Source organism: Patella vulgata, chromosome 3, assembly GCF_932274485.2.
Source record: "Patella vulgata chromosome 3, xgPatVulg1.2, whole genome shotgun sequence".
NCBI lineage: Eukaryota > Metazoa > Mollusca > Gastropoda > Patellidae > Patella > Patella vulgata.
The window spans coordinates 9117309-9139736 of NC_065881.2; the positions used below are offsets into that span (position 1 = coordinate 9117309).

Below are 22428 nucleotides of genomic sequence, written 5' to 3' on the forward strand. Positions count from 1 at the left end.
TGCCCTATTAATTTTATCAAGGGTACACAAATTAAACCCACGAAATAACTGTCATGTTTGTTCGGGTTTGGAAACTTAAAATAAATGTGTCAACCTTTCTGGCCGTAACTGTATTTCTATACTAATGTCATCCGTGCGGAATTAGTGATTTATACGTTTTGCGTTTACGCGCATATCTTTGAATTTGTTAATAAACGTAAGCAATGATCTTGGATAGTAATGAATTGTCTTGTGGTCACTCACTATGCACGGGTCGAGTTTTGTTATTCTGTTCATTGGGTTCGTATAGTTATGGAACTTAATTGGAGCTGAATTTTCATATGGGTATTGCAGTATATGGGGACACGTGGTTCCTCAGTCTACATTTTCTACATTTATTTAGTGACTCTAGTCATGTTTTAAGTGGTCTTTGAAACCGATATACTACAGGAGGATCTATAAGAAAATTCAGGCCGAAGGGGAGAGGGTTTTTTTTTTTTGCGGGTATATAGGTTTCAGAACCCCAAGAAGACATGGATTGCCCCTTTGAAAATGCATTATGCAAGAGCTATATCTGCCGGTTGCAGGTAATTTTTCTGGCTTCAAATGTTATAAATATTATGATTTAGACATTTATTCACATGACAAGCCCTCTGACTAGACCATCGGGTGACTGAGATATTGAATGGGTTAGCTCATCCGTGCAACATAAACGGTTAACAATGAACTTCACTCAAGGACTGACAATCTAGACTTTGTTTATTATTATGGTAATGTTACTCGACAAACAGGTATTTCTTGTCAAAACTTCGCTCAGAATAAAACAATCTGACTAAATATTTTAAGTGGAAAGGCCTTTGTTGAGGAGTCAACGAGAAAGAGTGTGGGAGTTTGCATGAGTGGGAAGACTCGATTTTGAATTGTTATGAATTTTGACAACCCCGTGTTCTTCAATTTCAATAACTTTTTATTTAAAATGACGGGCGCCCAAACTGTTTCACAGAGAATTACGAGTCTTCTAATATCTCTGTAAAAGATGACTGCATTAAACACGTGCCGTCACAGCACGCGGCGTCAATCATTGGCTGAATGGCGCGTGCATTGTTTACAGAAGACGTTACTGCTTCTGGCAGAATGCTGCCTTTTTAGTCATTTTAATACCCATTTACACTAAATAGGAAATAATTTTTACCTACAAATACGCCAAACGTCTTTATTTATTTTTCTAATACATCAAAAAAATGTTTTAGAATTTAATTGATGTCATCCTTATCAGTGATTGAAGGGGCCTAGCGAATTTCACTGCTGAACAGTGTGACAGGTGCCTAGTAAGAATAACCCGTATCGCCACTGTCCGTGCAAAATTTCGCTTTATAGCACACTGTATGGCGTATGCCCGTTTTCATTAGCCCATTAGGACGTTAAACCCCATTTCATTTCAGGAAAAAAAACCCAGCAGTGATACCTGCTGAATGTTTAATGTGTAATTTTTTCTAATTTGTTTGGACGATTTTCGTTCAAAACAATAAAACGGTTTGCAGCTTTTAAGGAGCCGAGGGGGGTCGTGTCTCTGTTTAAGAGTATACAAATGTGAAACATCTTGAAGGTAAATTCCCCAAATTTATTTCGACGGTTTTCATTCAAAATAATATTTGTAATGTCGTGGTGGATGATGTCTTTGATTGCCGAAAAATGTGGACGGCAAATGCTGAAATATTTAGTTTAATGATAGGTAATCGGTCTTTTCCCCACTTACCCGGCATTTCACTATGAAACAATAGAATGTACGTAAGGTTTTTCGTAAAGAGTGTATGCGTTTCACGTCATTTGTATGGTGTCTTTAAAGGTCCAATAATACGAACGATGGGCGGATGAGTGGTGTCAATATATATATGACCACTTCACTGTGAGCGTATAAGAAATGACTTCATTCTCTTTGAAGTGTGGCCACGAAAAGGACACATTTAAAAATGAAGAAATTAAAATGTTGTGTAGATTGTTTATTCCTGATTACAATTAAATAGCAAAATATATATAAATACAAGAAGAAGTAAGAAGACATTATGATTTAAATTAAAGAAATTAAAGAAACATATCATTATCATAGTTTGTACATTCTAGACTTGTACTGGGGTCTTATTTACCAAATTTTAACCTAAAATATTTTATGAATAATGCCTTTTCATTGGTTAAAAGCTAAAATTTTCACTAGGTATTTAATTCTTAGCCAATGAAAATGCTGAATTGTTAAAATATTTTAGCTTATGATTTCATGAATAAGGCTCCTGGCCTTACTTACTACAATCTGATTAAAATACAAATCTATATTTTGTTTCATTTTTTATACTTTCGATGGCCTCTACCAGTGATGGGATTTCAAAATTTTAGTTGTCGGACATTATCCTCCCGAAAATAAAGGGACATAACTCTTATCGTTATTTAAGCAGGTGTTTTCAAACCACAATTAAGAATCACGTGTCAACAAAATATTCAAATTCATACATCACATATCTAATCACATAGATAAAGTTTATTGGATTGATATATAGTCTGACAAAGGAGGAGCAATGACTTCTGTTCAGGATTGAATTGATGAATTGTCCGACAAAGAATTAAGTCAGTCAATCAAGGCAGATTAAGTAGTTAATCAAGGTATGTGTATAGACCGTATAAAACGATAAATACGTTGATCACTTAATTATCTAATCAATCCAGCCTATTATCTACTACATGAAGAGCTGACTAGTTGTAGTGGGAGGTTGCGTCAGGGGTCATACAAGCAGCTTTTGACCCTATGACATCAGAAATTTGATTAACCAATCAGCATTGATGTTTCTAGTAGGATACCCACAGTTCTGTGCACAGCACGCCAAGAACAATGCTGCAACAGACTGTTTCATTGGTTAATCCCTCACATATCATCTAGAACGCGGGTTATATAACAACTCTTCCAGATCCTAGTGTAGTAAAGACAAATTAAACGAAATTTTGAACTATAAAGAACAAAACGAAATAGGATCTGTGTTTTAATAAGAATGTGCATCCTAACAATAGAAACATTCACACAGTCTGTATTCGGCAAAGAATGGTCATGATTCTTGCAGATAGAAAATAGGGAAGAAATGAAATATGAACGTTGAAAATGTAGGCTGTTCTTATTTCGGACAAATATACAATGAATCAGCTTATGTTACAAGAAATAAATGAAGAAGGATTTTACTGGTCAAAATTAACCTATTTTGTATACCTCATATTAGTAAGATGTTTTTTTTACAAAGAATATGACCTCTTTTAGCATTATCTATGAATTTAACTGTATTTATTCTATAATTACATGCAAATAACATTGAATACTGCCATTGAATAACCTATGGTTGTATTCAATGGCTTGGACACGTACTAGTTTTGGCCAGAATGGCGTCACTTTCAGAATTACATCAAATTGTAATGACGTCACCACTAGCACCCACAATTTTTGTAAAAAAGAAACAAAAAAGGTCTGAACCTATGATGAATTTTAACGTCATTGGTGATTTTGTTTTTGATAATCTGGATAGTACAGTGTATTTTGAGATTTACATGTAGTTATAGAACAAAAACAGAATTCAATAACCATTGAATACAGCTCGGGTTATTCAATGGTTCACTCGAGTTTATCCATGCCACATTCCACTCACTTTCTCTCGTGGAATCCTTCTGCAGGGATACACTTGAGTAAAACCATTGAATAACCCGAGCGGTATTCAATGGTCATTGAGTTCTATCTATTGTTTGTTTAGGACAAATTCTTTATAATTCTCATTTTATATCATGTGAATTGACTGACCAGGTTAGCTGGTCAAGAAAGGCAAATATGGCTGCTAAGTGAGAGTCATGGGAGATAGAGAAGTGGGGGGTTAACATCCACTCGACAAAAACTAGGTCATTTCGAGATTAACATATGTACAATTTTATTTCAATAATTCACATGCGCATAGGGGTCTTAAGAAGTGGGAGGAAACCGGAGGACCCAGATAAACCCCACAAAGGTTGGACAGGCTGAGAGCTATGGAATGAATATACAAGACAAAAATTAGAAAATAACATCATGATTGTTTTGATTTAACTTCTTTGTCATATTTTTCAAGTAAATATATTTTGTATGCAGCTGGATTTTCCCACAATTGAGCAGCGTGAACATTAAGTGGACTGTCGATGTTAGGTTCTGAAATAATAAAGACAATACAGTAAATAGTTAATTTTAGTCCTGAACACAGCTTAAACATACATTATGCAAAAGCTACATCTGCCTAATGCAGGTCTTTCTTTAGGTCTGAAATGTTATTAAATCATTAATTAGACATTAATTAAGTTATCCAGACCATAATCAACTCTCGATGCCATCGTTACCCTGCGATATTCAGCGGATTGGAATACATTTTTTGAAAAATAATTAAACGTACAAGAGGGAGAGAGAAATGGGGTTTAACATCCACTCGACACAAACTAGGTCATTTCGGGACTAACATGTGGTTTAATTTTATTTCAATAATTCGCTACCCGGAGAAAACCCACGAGGTTGGACAGGCGACCCTACTCCTTGTCACGTACAACTGGGGATTCAAAACCACGCCAGTCGACTCAATGATGCATATCAATTTCATACAGATCGGTTGATAACTTTTGTCGTTAGAGCATTCACAAGGTGCAACAAAGTGAAACAAGGGCCATAACTCCAGACGAAATTAACGGAAGTTATTGAAATTAAATAGGCTTCTTCATCTCACTAATGCAAACAACATATATCAATTTCAAAACAATCAGATGATAAAGGTAATCTGTAGAGTGTTCACAAGAAATTGTGGACGACGGACGGACCGACAGACGGGGGCGACGGCAATATACGACCACATTTCCATGTGGGCGTATAAAAAATGAAATGAAACAGGGTTTAACGTCCTACTCCGACTAGGCTAATGAAGACAGGTATACAGTGTGCTATTAGGGAAATTTTGCCCAGGCAGTGGCACTATGACCTATTCTTATATCAAATTCCAACGGCCAAGGTATCTTTTACGTGCACAGGATCTCGGTTTTCTGATGAATTTTATCTAAATCTTACATAAATCATCTTGAATTACGTTTTTTTCCTTATATGACCATAGTATTTATTTTCTCTAAAAAAATTTGATTTCGGCTAGGCAAAGCCCACTTGGTCAGTATATTCATTTTGTTATTTTAGTTCTTTATCTCATTCTTATGCATCTTTAAGCTAATATACATATGCTTCCCCTTGACTCACCTGCCAGTAAGCTCTGAATGGATAAAAGAACGGTCCGAATGTCATATAACGCAGACCATTTATCCTTCAATATGTCCAAACAGATGTTACCACTGCCGTCAACATTAGGGTGATAGCATGGTGAATCAAACTTGACAGTTGGGGCTTGATATGGATAACCACTGGGAAATTCAAATGTCAATTTATATTTCAAACCTTCGTAGACCTATAAAACACATTAAAACATTAAAAATAAAAATATTGGCAATGTAAAAATACGCATGTCCTCTTAAAAATATAATTATTTCCACTAGGATGGTGGCAGCTTTGTGGACACGTCTACACCACCATACTAGTACTTTCTGACAGTGAGAGAAATGTCTACTCAACCCATGCTAGTTCATTTCGGGCCGAACATATGGTTATATTTTTTTCAATAATGTCCTTGCGTATAACTGTGGGTTGAAACTGAGACTAGGAGAAAACCCTTGAGGTTGGACAAGCGACCCAATGCCACTTGACTCAGTGACAAACCCACTCTCTGACAGACATCAAAATTAAAAAATAAATGCTAGAAAGCTCCGTCCATGAGCCTATTTTCCCCTTTTTTGATGAATGCTCAGATCATGCAACTTTTTCTGTTGATCGTATTCGTTATCCAGGACATACACCAAATTGCTTTTCGACATCTTTGAAAATGTTCAGAGCAAGGAATCCTATTCCCCTACTATCGTATACTGGATTTTTTTTTTATGGCTACCACACCATTCGGTAAAACGTGAAGGACAGCTGTTCGCCCACTATTATATATTGGATATGAGTAACATGTGATCTGAAATAATCTGTTGAGACAATATTCTGGCTCATACTAGTCATAGACATTTCAACTGTGTCTTAAACTTAAATTAAAAAAACTTACAGTTCCTGCACCACCTTCTATTGTTGCGATCCAATTAAATAAATTATCACCATCAGGAAATGCTGAGATACCTGGATCACCAGATGTCTATAAAATACAAATATGTTATTGTTAGGAGAGAGAGAGAGAGAGAGGGGGGGGGGGGGTTAACGTCCACAGACACAAACTAGACCATTTTGGGACTAACATATGGTTGAATTTTATCTCACTAATTGGCTTGCGCATAGGGGTCTAATCTTTAACAGTGGTAGAAACTGGAGAAAACCCACGAGGTTGGACAGGCGACCCTACTTGTCACGTACAACCAGGGGATCGAAACCACGCCAGTTGATTCAATGACAGACCTTACGAGACAATGCGCACACGCTAACCATTTGGCCATCCAACCCTCTGTTATTGTTAATGTTAGGCCATACAAAAATATATTCTGGTTCTCAGACAATCTATTCCAAAAATAAGCTGCAGAACAACAAGGGATATTTTTATTTTTTATTAAAGGTACATTATGGGAGATAAGATAAAGAGATGGCAGTTCACGCTATAATAGTTAAAAATAGATAGTGTAAAGGTAATTTGCTGAAAATTTCAGTCAAATTGATCCACTATGAGCCGAGAACAAAGCAGGTGAAATGTTCGCATAGTCTCGGTCATCATTACTAAAATCATTAATTTAAACAGCATAGTCTCGATTATCCACTGTTTTGATTTAATTATCAATGGCCGTTAAGCGGCATATAGGAATCTAATCCAGCCAACATCAAAGGCTAGTCTTGACATTGAGAGTTTATTATGGTCTGGATAAGTTAATTTATGTCTAATTGATAATTTAGATAACATTTCAGGCCTAAAGAAAGACTTGTAATAAGCAGATTTTGCTCAGCATAATGCATGTTTAATATTATGTCAAATGATCACTAGCCTACTGGGCTGAAAGACTTTTTTTTCATAAACAATAACACTACATTTACCGGTTATGTTGTTTATAAGCATTTGTGCAAAAGTGGCATGCTTTGTTTTTTTCATTTCACAAGATATTAATTTGTCCTCAATACAAACCAACAACACCGTCTAATGATTTGAATAAGATTGGAGAAAAGCTTGATTCACTCTGTGGCACTGTAGGCCTACTCTAGTGTATTATTTTTAAGTCAACACTCATGAACAATAAGAATACCATAACACTGACTTACCATTAATTTCATTAATTCTTGCTGTAACCTGAAATTAAAAAAAAGAAAATAGCCTTTATGTGTGAGATTAAATTAAATGCTTGTAATTGGACACTCCTAACCTGGGCTAAGTAATAGAGACGGGCATACGCTGTGTGCTATGAGGGAAATTTTGCCCGGACAGCGGCGCTACGGCCTACTCAAATTGCAACTGCCAAGGGATCTTTTACGTGCACGCCAATGTGTACACGGGACCTCGGTTTTTCGTACCATCCGAACGACTAGACAGCTGTCCTTGTCAGGCCCTCCGTCCTGCGGCTGGATCACTGACAAGGAAGATGATTTTGGGGGATTTTTTTAAACGATTTTTACCAAAGATTTCTATCACTAATTTTAGGATTAGGGTTAGGGTTAGGGTCAGATTTAGTATTTAAGATTAAAACCTATAAATTATTAAATTCAGGGTTAGGGGTTTAATTTAAGATTAGCCTAACTAAAACCATATAATGATGTGAATCAGTAAGAAGACAAAATCTTCAACAACAAAAAGAACAATGAAATATTTTGACACAAAAATAGGAGTCACATCAAAGTTCAAACACGAATGCCAAGAAATGATATTGTGATCAATGTAAAATTAAAACAATTTAATCGTCAATCAATGACAAAATAGGTAAATATGGTTCACGAATCCCGTTTCGCAGGACTGGAGTGGAGTGGAACAATATCACAACCAATCGCAATGCCAATATGGTCAATATGTAATTTTTTTTATACACCTACCGTTTACTCACTGAATGACTGTCTTGTTGTACTGGAGGTGTATCTGTCATTTCTTTCTGTGAATGCGTTTCCACTGTGGGATTCTGATTTTGGGATGCCATTCTGATACAGAAATTGCCTTTTTTTTTTTAATGAAGAATATGTAACCTCATCGGCATTCAAACAGACTTGTCTTTTAAAATGATCGACGAATAGAAAATTGGTCCAATCAAATTACTTGGTGTGATAAAGTTAAGCCAATCAGAGACAATGTCACATGTATTGTACACCTTTTGGGGATCATTTAGTGTCGATTTTCTGTTAAAAGGTATTTATCAATAATCCATTCCTGCTAATGCCACTATTTCGTAAATTAGTAAAAAGGAAAATTTTGTAACCAAATAACAACGAATAACAGTCCATTTAAAATGAATGAAATGAAGACTGGCAATGTAAAATGACATTTTGGTCATCCTTATAAACAGACACTCCTAGTTTTTTTTTTCTCCCCAAAACCGGTCTAATTTTCATCAGCACCGAATTATTCTGTCTCTAAAATCAATACTTCACCACTAATATTCAATTTTTAACATATCGTTAAAATTAGCGTTAAAAGTAAAAACCGAAACAAATAAAAAGTAACGTAAAAATATATTAAAATTTGAATATTATAGTGGCGAATTAGATCTATCTATTTTGATTTTAGTGAGAAAGAATAATGTCTAGGCCTATATGGCATGGCCCTCAGTCGTACAACAACGGTAGGCCTACATACAATCCGATCTGTATTTTCGACAATAAGATTTTCATACCAAACTTTTATAGAATAAGCCTAGTAGTTTCCCGTTTCGTAAAAATAAAAGTTTTAATAATGTTAAAAGTTATAGACTTACCCCCCCCCCCAAAAAAAAAAGATACCCAGCCAGAAACAATCTCAATCCGGATATTATTTATTTCGCGCCTATCCTTTCTTAAATTTAGGTTGTCTTGCAACAAAACGAAGTGACTGTACATTGAATAAGAAAATAAGAGTTACAGAAACTTACGCTGATGGGTATTTTTTTTTTTTTTTTTTTTGCGGGGTGGGGGGGGGGCTACTTTGATCGTAGGCTAATAGCATCGAGGCTTGGTAGAATTTTTCGATTTGGCATAACCTGATTCAGTCAATAAGATGTGAAATCACAAACCATTCGGCCCAGTAGATTACAAGTTTTTTACAAGCCAAGACCCAATTTCACTGGCCCATAAATTCAAAAGGAGTAATACAAATTTTGTTTTAAATTCTTTTTCTCTTGAATACAAAATAACGGATTTTCATGTTTATTTTTCAAATCTCCTTACTGAAGAGCTGTCGAAGGTCACGGGCTCATATAAATTCCGGAAAATCCGTCCTTGATCTGGCCTAGAAAGCGACAGGTATAGCTTTTCTTCATACCGGTCGCTTCAGTAACTAACCTTTCACTCCCATTTATCAAAGACCAGTCACATCACGCACTATCCATACATGCAGGTTCACAAACACTCTTTACGTACATTGTTCCATATAAATATCGTAATATGAAACCTATGGGAATGTCTTAAAAATTCTTGAAAGTCCGCGAATCTGCTTTATCTCAGCGACTTGAAGATTCGTGCAATTTTATAATCCGTATCCACATGAATTTCGCCATGCAAGTATCATGGTAGCCTACCGGTACCAAACTTGCGTGCTAAATTGAATACTTTGCCGTCGAATTCAGATTCAAAAATATCCGTAAAAAATTTAATATCAAAAAACGACTTGACGTCTGTGGTTGTGCATGGCTCCATACTTACATGTATCGCGTGCTGAGGACAGGTACCCCCCCCCCCCCGGCCCCCGCCCCGTGGAATTCCCTTCAATATTCACGCTACAAATATTTATGTATATATACCATGGAAGGGTTTCGCTGCCAATATTAAATGCTCTGCGACAATGTCGTTTCCAATGATAATATGTAAAAAGTACAATGTACAAAGTCCCAATACCGATAATGTTAAACGTAAAACGTCAAATGTTAAGTGTTAAATGGCAAATGTTTTGTTAGAAAATGCTTTTATTGACGTGTCTACATTTTACATTTCTCACATTACATTTTACATTTGCGCTCTGCCACATCTTATTTGTCCTTAACGCTTTCTACATAGCATCTTCAAATGCAAATGTAGGATATCACGTGACATATACGGAAAACTGGCACACTATAAACCAGGCACACTACAAGGATATTCACCGCACGATAACAGTAAATCAAGCTAGCATACTATAAGAAACTATCTAGAAAACCGTGCGTAATCCTGAATGTGCCAGGAAATAATTGATGGATTCAAAGAGCCAAAGAAACATACTTTCCAGTAATTTATAACACAATAACTGGAATTTCGTATTAATACCCCTATTTTGACGGTCTTTCAATAAACAGAATATAATTAACTTTGATCCATTAAAAAAAAAGCAAATATAAGCATTGTGCCCAACAAATAAATAATCAGTGATACGTAACATGGTATCTGGAATTTCGTTTTTAGACCAGTATTTTTACTTGACGACCCCTTTAATAGTGTTTCCTACCACCCGATGTTTTTCAAGGTATGCTAATCTAAATGTGCCAGTAGATTATTTAAATCATTTTTAAGCAGCAATAGACGTGCTTTTAGTGATAGGTAGCATGGTATCGAGAATTTCGGATTAAGAACCGTATTTTAACATTGAATACCCCACCCCCCTCCGCAATCATGACAATAGATTTTTGTTCCATCCAACTTTGATCGTTTTTCTGGGAGTATGTGCCAGAAAATTATTTACATATTTGAAAAGAGCAATTATAGGTAACATTTTGGATTTTTTTCTATTAAGACTCGTATTTTAATATGAATACCCCCCACCCCCACCCCCGCACACATACGCACATGCAATTACTTAAAGATGCATTATGCAAGGGCTAAATCTGTCTATTGTAGGTCTTTCTTTAGGTTATAAATATTATTTCAATTAGTAATTAGGCAAATTAACTAATCCACTAGACCATAATCAACTCTTGATGGCATCGTTAGTCTGTGATATTTATTGGATTTGAATTATGAAATTACGATTGTACTAGAAAACTATTTACTTATTTACAAATAGAAATGAACATGCTTTTCGCTAATATGTAACATGATACCTGGAATTTCGTATTTGGACACTGTACAGCATACCCCCCCCCCCCCCCCGTCACACACGGCCCGTAATAATGGTATACCATTCAAAGTGTCAAAGCAAATTTCTTATTATGTGCTAAGCTCATTTCTTGTTATAGTGTCGTGGTCGTGAATATCCTTGTTCTGGCTTATAGTGGGCCAGGTTTCCGAAAATTTTAATAAGTCACGTGATATCCCACATTTGCATATGAAAGATGATGCTGTGCGAAAGATGCTATGTAGAAAGCGTGAAGGACAAATGAGATGTGGCAGAGCGCAAATGTAAAATGTAATGAGAGAAATGTAAAATGCAGACACGTCAAAAAAGCATTTTCCACAAAACATTTGTCATTTGACACTTAACATTTGACGTTTTACATTGCATTAGAGGTATTTTGACTTTATCATTATCGGTATTAGGAATTTGTACATTGTACTTTTTACATTGTAACAGGGCATTTAATATTGGTAGTGATACCTTTCCATATGTATAAAATATTTTTCCGACCTAGATATTGATTTTGTCAAATTATCTAGTAAATTATTCATAGCCTTTGTTTATGGGCGGACATTGTTTTAAACTTTTTAGATACATTATGTAAGATTGAGATAAAGAGCTAGCCATTTTGGCTATAATAGTTCGAAAATAGATAATGTAAAATGAATAATTTAAAAATTTCATTCAAATTACTCTATTGCGAGCGAAGATATTAGCCCTTGAAGGTTTGACAAGACGTGTACAATAATTACAACCACCGTACTGGTTATTCGAAGCGAAGTCTCGCTCCTACATTTTCAGCTTAAATCAAAACAGTAGGACCCCATTACACTTCGTTTATTTATAAAATTAAAAGAAAAAGTTGGTGGGATGAAAAAAAGGAAAAAAAGAAAATGGAACCCAGAGTAAGAACCGATGATAAAGAAGAAAGAATATATTTGAAGTAATTGTAAATTTGTATTAGGAAATTCATCAAGGTATATATTGTTTCGCATCTGCTGAGAGATGGTGTTCACATTTTCTTCCCATATAATACAATGAATTACCCTCCAATTTTTTACAGCCCGACAAATGACAAACACCATTGGTTTTCACACATACGCCAGCTTTACAGTTGCCACATTCACGTGAACATGCTGGTCCAAAGCGAGTATTTGGACATGCTGTTAAAAGAAAGCAAAACAGACATTATACAAATAATTCCCAATATCAATATCAAAATACGAAATGAAGTATCAGTATTTCCAGAAGGGGCGCTATCAAATATGTGAAAGCTTTTAAAAATGCAATATTACAAGGACAAAAATCTATGGAAATTTACGATACACAATTTTTGAGAATTTATAGATGCATTGGCCTGTTCACAAACTTTCACAATGAGGAGATAACTCTGAATTCCTTACGACCAGGGGGCCGCGGTGCATAGAAATATATAAATAGTCTATTTATATATTTCTATGCCGCGGTGGTTCAGTGAGGAGATAACTCTGAATTCCTTACGACCTGGGGGTCACGGTGTCAGGGCCTGGCAAGGGACAACGTATAATCTATAGTCGTTCAGAAGGGACTAAAAAACCCAGATCTGGTATAGGGCCTACACATTGACGTACACATAAAGAACTCTGGACAGTTGGAATTCGAAAATGAGTTGGCCAGTGTTTAACGGAAATATCATCCCAATGGCTCATTTCCAGAGAACGCTTGATCGGCGACGGTCCTGCCCATGTGGACTGTGCGTTAGGGTTAGAGTCACTCGGGAAACCTCAGCAGATTCCAGTACCCTACATCTACTATATCTAGCTAGATGTAGAGTAACGGAATCTGCCGAGGTTTGCCGAATGGGTTAGAGTAAGAGTTAGGCTTGGTCCAGGGTTAGGGTTAGCGCTAGCCCTGTTTACATCTTGAAATCTGCAGGTCCTTACCCTAACCCTAACCCACAATCCACATATGGCGTCATATGTGCTAAAATATGCAGGACCGTCTCCGATCTAGCGTTCTCCGAGATTCCACCGATCTAGGCGGCTCCACCACCATCTCTACGTTTTGCGAAATCTTTTTCCCGATAAGCCAGTTCCTAATCCGATTGAATCAAAAGTGGGAGATTATCTAGCGTTGATATTCTTTTTAAAAAAATATGTTTTCATTAAATTTCGAATAATTAATCCCCGTACCGGTACATATTATAGCAGGGGTGATAAAGCCGTGATAAATTTGATATTTTCCGAAGAATGCAAATTACGCACAGTTAAAGATACATTATGGAAGAAAGGATAAAGATCTGGCAGTTCTCACTATAATGGTTAAAAACTAGATAATGTAAAGGCAATTTGCTGAAAATTTCAGTCATATTAATCCACTCTGATCCGAGAATTAAGCGATTGTATTTTCGGCCTAGCCTCGATCATCATTACTAAAGTCTATACGATAAAAACATAGCCTCGATCATCCATTTCATGATTAAATTATGAATGGAAGTCGAACAGCAAATCGGAACCTAATCCAATAAACATCGCAGGCTAGCGATGTCATCGAAAGTTGATTATGGTCTGGATAAGTTAGTTAATGTCTTAATTAATAATTTAGATAACATTTATCTAATTGGCAGATTTAGCTCATTGCATAATGTATGTTTAAAAATAGGTTAGTGTTAAATGTATTTTACTCACGTGTATCACACCTGTCGCCTGTAAAACCACTCATGCATCCTTCCTGACACAATCCACTTAAATCATCACACTGATAATTCCTACATTGACCACAGAGGTGTTCACATTGAGGACCATACTGCCATGGTTCACACTCCACTAATTAAAGAGAGAGAGAGAGGGAGAGAAATGGGGTTTAACGTCCACTCGACAAAAACTAGGTCATTTCGGGACTAACATATGGTTCAATTTTATTTCAATAATTCGCTTTCGCGTAGAGGTCTTTAGCAGTGGGAGGAAACCGGAGGACCCGGAGAAAACCCATGTGGATGGACAAGCGACCCTACTCCTTGTCACGTACAACCGGGAAATCGGAACCACGCCATGAACAGACCTTGTGATACAGCGCATAGCATACGCGCTAACCATTCGGCCATCCACCTCCCACCACTCTCCTCACTAATTAAGACAGAAGCCAATTCATATTAAACTGTAGGCCTACGATACTGAATAGTTGTCCAGAATTAGCATAGACACTCATATACGTCATTGGCGCACAAAGAAAGGCAGAGGAGTAAGCAATGAATAATGCACGCGCCTGTGTGTGTGTGTGTGTGTGGGGGGGATCTCCCCTGTTCGAGAAATGCATATTTTGTTTCTCCTACTTTCATGGAAATAACGTCGAATAACTCCAAAATAATTCTAAACATGCAATTGTAAAATATGCACCTAAGTGAGCAGAAATATTGTCTCAGAATTTGATCAAATTCGGGGTTAGGCTAATTCCCTAGCTAGACCTAAACCTGACGTTGTCTCCACCCCGTACATGTACCCCCACTTCTCTCCCCTAAAAGTAGCAAAATAATTTAAATAAAATGATTAATGAATAATCTCAGCCTACATTATTTATAGCCTATAGTTTTAGTAGGCCTACATTGATGTAATTTGTTTGTTCGCCTTTTATTTTTAATAAAACCCACCCTCAGGCTCTGTAACTTATTTTCTCACGAAAAGGGGTGCAATATAACATTTTTGACAATTTTACTATAAAAGTAGCAATTGATTGTCTAGAAATGCAGCTAACGGCCGCGTTTCTAGGCGGGCCACAGACAGACAGAGCGCCCCCCCCCCCCTCGCCCCGGCCCTTGCCAAATACTGAAATAGGCCTGATGATTATGATAGCATGATGTGAGATCATGTGACATAAATAATTTACCCAAGCAACCCGACTTACCTTTGGCATAAGTAATCTTTAAATATATTATTCCAAGTAACACCATTTCTATTATTATCAAGTTTGACATCATTAAACGACAAGTTCAGTGGTATTTATAAAACTGTCTTGCCGTGTTTAAATAAGGCGAGGGATAAACTCAAGTTCAAGGTTATGTGGTCACATGATCAGCATTGTAGCCTTCGTTATCCAGATTTCATGCTGAATCCATCATTGAAGGCGGAACCTCCACTATTCTCATTATAGGCTGGTTGGAGAAGGTGACAAATCCAGCTTAGTGGGAAGAAATTCCTACCCAAATGATTTCTTCATTTTCTGAAACAACTATGTCCCTAGTGTTCCAGAAAAATTTTCCCCGCCGATCGGAGTTGAGCAAAATTTTTTACAGCACTTTGAACTTTTGACCCCCTAGGCCAACATAATGAAAATGAAAACCATTTATAACTTCAAAAATATCAATTTTACAGCCTAAAAATGTATTATCAACATATAGGAAAGTGATACCAAGGAATCCAGAAATGACGCCAAAAGTAACGCGCGACGTCACCGTGACGCCACAATACAAAATGGCGGAACTATTACGTCACTGTGACGTCAGAATTCTTTTCTCCTTTGTCAAATATACGCAAGCTGTAATTTCTTATTCTAACTAGCCACTCTGCTTATTCTGACTTGTATCCAACCCTGAAGCTGGTCTGACTTGTATCCAGCCCTGAAGCTGGCCGTGGATCAAACTGAAAGTAGTTTTACGCACGAGGCACGTTTACGACTTCTCAACAAATTGCTGGTTCATCGTCGAGGTCATTAATGGCTCAGACATTGCTTCCGACCGTTGACAGAGTTTGTATCGAATGCGGGGAAGGTGTGAAAAATGGACATTTGACCAAAGTCGGCAAAACTGGACGAGAAACGTTGATGAAATCATGCGAGGCTCATGTGCATGAAAACTTGAAATGGAAACTCCAACAAGTAGATTTATGCTATATTCATGAATATTGTCGTAGAAATATCAATGAGAATTATCGCAAGCGGGCGAATGATGCCGGATGTTCGGGTGATGATGATACCGCGAAGAAATTACGATCGAGTTTGTCCACGTTTGATTGGAATATACACTGCCTATTCTGCTCAGCCCCAGCCATACAAGACACAAAAAACCCAAATCGCGACCCCATCGTGATTGTGCGAACCCTGGAATTGAAGCAATCACTTCTTAGAGACTGTGATGCAAAAGCCCATCGATGGACCGAGGATGTTAAACCGCGATTATTGTCATGCAATGATTTAGTTTCTCCAAACAGCCGCTATCATAAGCGATGCTACCATGAATTTAAATTGTCAGAAATCCCCGTTTCAGACGTACCCGGACGTCCAGTTAATAAAACCCATGCTGTTAATTTTGAGCTATTATGTGATTGGTTGGAAAAAGAAGTTGAACCTTACTCACTTACAGAACTCTATGAAAAAATGATTGATTTGAGTGGTGATCCTGACAACGTATGTTCTGAAAAGTGGATGAGAGAAAGGCTAAAACAACGGTACGGGGATCATATATTCTTCGCTCAAGCATGTGGGACGAGAAAAGACGTTGTGTGTTTTAAAAATATGGCGGGTTACATAGTTAACCAGTCATGGTGTGAAAATCGAGAAAATGATGTAGAGTCTGAATCACGTAGAATCTTGAAAACGGCTGCGCGACTCATCAAAGCAGAGATAAAGGAACGACATTATGAAAAAGAAACCTATCCTAACCAAAACGATGTTAAAGATGTTGACACTTGTCAATCGTTTCTAGTGAACAGTATGCGTGTATTTTTGAAAGAGCTGATTGGAGAGACCCTGAAATCTGCGGCAATCGGCCAAGCCCTAACTCAAGCCACTAGGCCTCGGTCGGTGATTGCTCCATTGCTGTTTGGTCTTGGTCTTGAAACAGATCATATGATCGGTTCAAAGTGGATGATAGAAGAACTATGGTCATTGGGGTTTTGCACATCGTATGATGAGATTCAACTTTTCAAAAACTCGCTGGTGCAAGATGCTGATATCAATAACTTTTCAATAGAAAAGTCAACACCTGTTAGTTTTGTTGCTGACAACGCTGACGCCAATATTAAATCCATAGATGGTAAAGGGACATTTCACGGCCTTGCTATTATATGCGCCACAAAACAGAGGCTAAAACGATATGATAACAAGTCAGTTCGACGACGTGCCAGGGTAAAAGTTTCCGAGATCACAGAAAATAGAGGTATACCCATTTTGAATTACGTACAACTAGGACCACCTGCACTAAGTGGGGTCAAATTGAAACCATTAGTTCAGCTGCAAGTCCCTTATGTCGAGATGCCGTGGATTTATTATTCCAACATCATTTGGTCTTCAACTTTGTTCATTCGTTGTCGGGAATCAAATGAATCGTGGTTAAATTGGTCTGGTTTTATGACTTACATATTCAAAGGTACTGATGAAACTGACCTTGATAGCATTGCAATCTTACCGTTGATAGACTTGAACCCCAGCGATGAAACAACACTATTCTCCTGCCTCAGTTACATATCCAAAGAGGTGAGCAAGTCGGCCGTCGATTCTACTTCTGTTACATTTGACCAACCGTTATATATCAAGGCGGTCGAAATCACTTTATCCAAATGCATCAATAATGTTTGTGTTAGAATGGGCCAATTCCATATGCTAATGAGTGCAATTGGAAGTTTGTTCCATTTTATGAAAGGTTCGGGTGTGGAAGATGCCTTGAAGGTAGTATATGCAGAAAACAGCATACCACAGATTATAAGTGGGAAAGCAATAGCTAGAGCGATCCGGGCTCTCCATTTGTTGGACGCCGCATTATCCTACAAATTGATATCAATGATGGAACCAATCTTTTCCGAAGAAGAGCTCCTAGAATTCACAAAAAAATGTCTTATGCTCGAGGAATGAAAACTTGAAGACATTGTAGATGCCATCCACCGATGTGGTTTGGACGTCAAACTATCTTTGCTGAAAGACAACTTGAAAAGTAAGTCTAGAACTTGTAAACTATGGATAAACTTTTTAGAGCAAATCAAAACTGTTGAATATTTCATAGCTTGTGACAGACTTAAATTTTGGGATGGGCGTCTCAACATCACGAATGAACTTCTTCCATTGTTCGCTGCAGCGGGACATGGGCATTATGCCAAGTCTGCTCGACTATATCTGCAGCAAATGCGTGAACTTCCCCACACTCATCCAAATTTACATGAACTCTACGCGCCAAAAGGTATGCATGTAATACAACGGTCGGGTCATCCGTTCAATGGCTTACCAAACGATCTCTGTATTGAACAAACCGCCATGCGATCGATGAAAATTCGCAGTGGACTGACTCATGGTCGCGGGTTCACTGAAAGTGTGAGACAACAATTCGTCTATTGTAAACCTTTTATAATCGCGATGCACATGGCCATGTCAAATTTGACCGGTAAAGACCTACACACATCTGAACAGCATGTTGAATGTGGTATTTCGCGTCGAGGAACAGACACCGATCATCTAATTAAATTGATCGATTGGTTTGATACAAACAATCCGTTCGATTGCGAAGTCTCCGACTTGCGGTCACTCTCGACTGGGTTGACGTCCCAATCCGGGGACGGGATAAATTGTGATGACGCCGTAACTATCGGATACAAGATCCAAGAATCTCTTAACAACGTTATTTTTTCGAAAGCAAAGATCAGACGATCTAGTGTCGTGAAGACTCTGGATGACCTGAAGCCAGGTGTTAAAGTTCAAGGCAAGACAGTGCGAGTGCAACCAGAAGTTCTTTTTCAAAGATGTATTACGGTGGCACAGCGGACAGATACAGATATTCAACAGTTCTTCAAATATGAGTTGAGTGCCTTCCCGTCCTCACTGTTTGCAGGAGCTTTCATGCGACATGTAACCAAGTCCGATCTCGCTCAGCATTTGCTCAAGAACGTTTCACCCGTTTCGAACACTTCGCTCACCAGTGAAATAACTGTCATTGATGGAGGTCTGCTAATTAATTTTGTAAGGTGGAATAAGGGTACGAATATCTCCAACATCTTAGAAAACTATCGGTCATTTGTAAAAAGATTTCCCTCGCCAATCGTCGTGTTCGACGGCTATGAACCAAATATTAAGGATCATGAGCACGAGCGCCGAGCTGCTACGTCTAAATATAGGAGCAGTGACATTTCTCTGAAATCGGACACCACAGTTATCTATAGTCAAGCCCAGTTTCTGGCCAACACTGAAAACAAAATCCGTCTAATCAATCAGGTAGTCAACGATCTTGAATCCCATGGAGTCCCGACAAAATGGTGCAATGGTGATGCAGATGTCACTATTACTAAGACGTGTATTGACTACGCTAGAAATTGTCAACCTGTTACGGTAGTTGCCAATGACACAGATATTTTGGTCTTATTACTGCACCACGCGAAAGCAGAAATGGCGACAATTCATCTTCGCCACTTGGACAAAAAGCGGAACACCTATGACATAAAATCAGTCTGCAGCGCAATGGATAAAACTGTATTAGACAATTTATTGTTCATTCACGCCTGGTCTGGGTGTGATACCACTTCTGGTTGTTTCGGATTCGGTAAATTGGGACTTCTTAAACATACGAACAGTGACATCTTTCGAGAAGCTAGCAAGACAATAGCTTCACCTGGAAGTTCCCAGTCCGAAGTATCTGAAGCTGGAGAAAGGTTATTCTGTGTAATGTATGGTCACAAAAATGAGATATCTCTGACTAAAGTCCGGTACCTAAGTTACAAAGCTATGATCGCTGAAAAAATTTCCATTCAAATCAATAGACTTCCTCCAACAGCTGCCGCGGCCGAGCAGCATGCTCACCGCGTTCATGTTCAGGTTAGAATTTGGGATGAACTAGACGATGGCGTCGATCCTGTGAATTGGGGTTGGCAAGTGATAGAGAATAGATACGTTCCCATCGCGACGATTCTTCCATCAGCACCAGACAACGTTCTGAATTTCATCCGGTGTAAATGTAAATCGTTGAAAAACCAATGCTCGTCATGTTCTTGTATACAGAATGGTTTGAAATGTGTTGAAGCGTGTGGAGGATGCCACGGGGAGGGTTGTCTGAATAGCGAACAAATCAGCATTGATTTAGAAGATGAATTTGGCACGGGGTAGAACAAATCAGAACTGAAGAATATTTTGATGATTTTATTGATGATGATCCGAATGAATATTTTATGGTGTCCAGAATGTTCCTCTTGTCTATTTGTTTGCTGTTGTTGCTTTATTCACAACACGTCTCCGCCATTTTGAATTTTGGACATCAAAGTGACGTCATAGTTCCGCCATTTTGTATTCTGGCGTCACGGTGACGTCGTACGTTATTTTTGACGCCATTTCTGGATTCCTTGGTATCACTTTCCTATATGTTGATAATACATTTCTAGGCTGTAAAATTGATATTTTTGAAGTAATAAATGGTTTTCAGTTTCATTATGTTGACCCAGGGGGTCAAAATTTCAATATGGTGTAAAAAATTTTGCTCAACTCCGATCGGCGGGGAAAATTTTTCTGGAACACTAGGGACATAGTTGTTTCAGAAAATGAAGAAATCATTTGGGTAGGAATTTCTTCCCACAAATTTTCTACCCCGACCAGACTATTAGGAGATGCCAATTGTGGGCCTGGTATAGGGATGTTCGAGATACTAACCCTAACCCTAACCCCAACACCCGTATTACAACCTAAGTAGTTGTTATTCGATATTTATGTAGTTTAATGGTCGAGTGCGAGACATTAAGTACATTGATATTGCACGAGTGCGTTAAACCATATATGTTAGTCCTGAAATGACCTAGTTTGTGTCGAGTGGACGTTAAACCCCATTTCTCTCTCTATTAACAACATAGGAGCCACGGTGGCTAATTGAAGCCACGTGTTCAATCCCTCTGTTGGCTGAGAAAGCTCATCGGGATTTAGGGATTTTCCGGCGTGGTTCCCCTTGTCAGTGGTGCAGGACCAATAAGGGCAACGTATAGTCGTTCGGATAAAAAGAAACAACCGAGGTCCTGTGTCCACATTGACATGCACGTAAAAGAAATGAAATGAAATGGGGTTTAACGTCCTACTGTTTTGCTCCGAACTGGGCTAATGAAGACGGGCATACGCCATACAGTGTGCTATGAGGGAAATTTTGCCCGGACAGCGGCACTACGGCCTACTCTTATATCGAATTCCAACTGTCAAGGGATCTTTTACGTGCACGCCAATGAGTACACGGGACCTCGGTTTTTCGTCACATCCGAACGACTAGACAGCTGTCCTTGTCAGCCCCTCCGTCCTGCATCACTGACAAGGGAGAACCACGCCGGAAAATCGGGATGAACGTAAAAGAACCCTTGACAGTTGGAATTCGATATAAGAGTAGGTCATAGCGCCGCTCCCCGGGCAAAATTTGCTCATAGCACACGTCATGGCGTATGCCCGTCTTCATTAATTAGCACGACCGGAACTGAACAGCAGGGCGTTAAATCCCATTTTATTTCCTGTACCCAGCAACAAATAATAAAATCATTAGGTGATTACTATATTTAGCTTAAATTATTTCAAATTTGTTAACATCGTTATTTTGTCTAGATACGGGATAAATAATATGGCCTTAGGTTTAATAGGCAATAATGAGTAGGTCTATTTACTTTAAAGCGGAGCTGCCATATTTGACGAATTACCTAAACAAGCGTTGTTTCATTACTGTTGTGAGAAATCCTTAACGTTATCCCCCGAGGCAGTTTAAATCATTTTAGTCTAATTAATACAGTTATCAATGTTAATGTGAATAAACAAATTTATCATTATTTTTAAATCATAGACAAGTAAGATCTAACGAGATATACAATGCATTTATTTTGTAATAAAGAAAATTAACCCATGAATTGACTCGGTAAATGAAGACGTGCGTGCGCCATACAGTATGCTATGCGGGGGGGGGGGGCATTTTGCCCGGATAGCGGCACTACCCGCGGCCTACACCTATATCGAATTCCAACTTCTAAGGGTCTTTTACGTGCACGCCATCGAGTACATGGGACCTCGGGTTTTTGTCCCATCTGAACAGACCCTCCGTCCTGCACCACTGACAAGGGGATATCACCACCCCCCCGCTCTCTCTCTCTCTCTCTCTCACTCAAATGAGAGGATCAGCGGCGGCTAAAAGTCAAATACTAATTTGAAAAATACATTTAGCAGCCATCTTTACCCCCCCCCCCTT

The 22428-nt window shown here is 38.2% G+C and overlaps 1 protein-coding gene and 1 long non-coding RNA gene across 2 annotated transcripts; both read right to left on the reverse strand.

Moving 5' to 3' along the window:
- Positions 1-1964: 1964 nt before the first annotated feature.
- On the reverse strand, positions 1965-8312 carry LOC126815961 (ubiquitin-conjugating enzyme E2 C). Its single transcript, XM_050542086.2, has 5 exons — positions 8111-8312; positions 7349-7376; positions 6159-6245; positions 5261-5465; positions 1965-4183 (listed from the first exon to the last, which is right to left on the reverse strand). The coding sequence occupies exons 1-5, from the start codon at positions 8209-8211 to the stop codon at positions 4065-4067; spliced, it is 540 nt and encodes a 179-aa protein (XP_050398043.1). The 5' UTR covers positions 8212-8312; the 3' UTR covers positions 1965-4064.
- Positions 8313-12232: 3920 nt separating this feature from the next.
- Positions 12233-15302, reverse strand: LOC126815982 (uncharacterized). Its single transcript, XR_007678162.2, has 3 exons — positions 15165-15302; positions 13952-14089; positions 12233-12448 (listed from the first exon to the last, which is right to left on the reverse strand). It is a non-coding gene; the product is annotated as an uncharacterized LOC126815982 (long non-coding RNA).
- Between the last annotated feature and the right edge of the window lie 7126 nt (positions 15303-22428).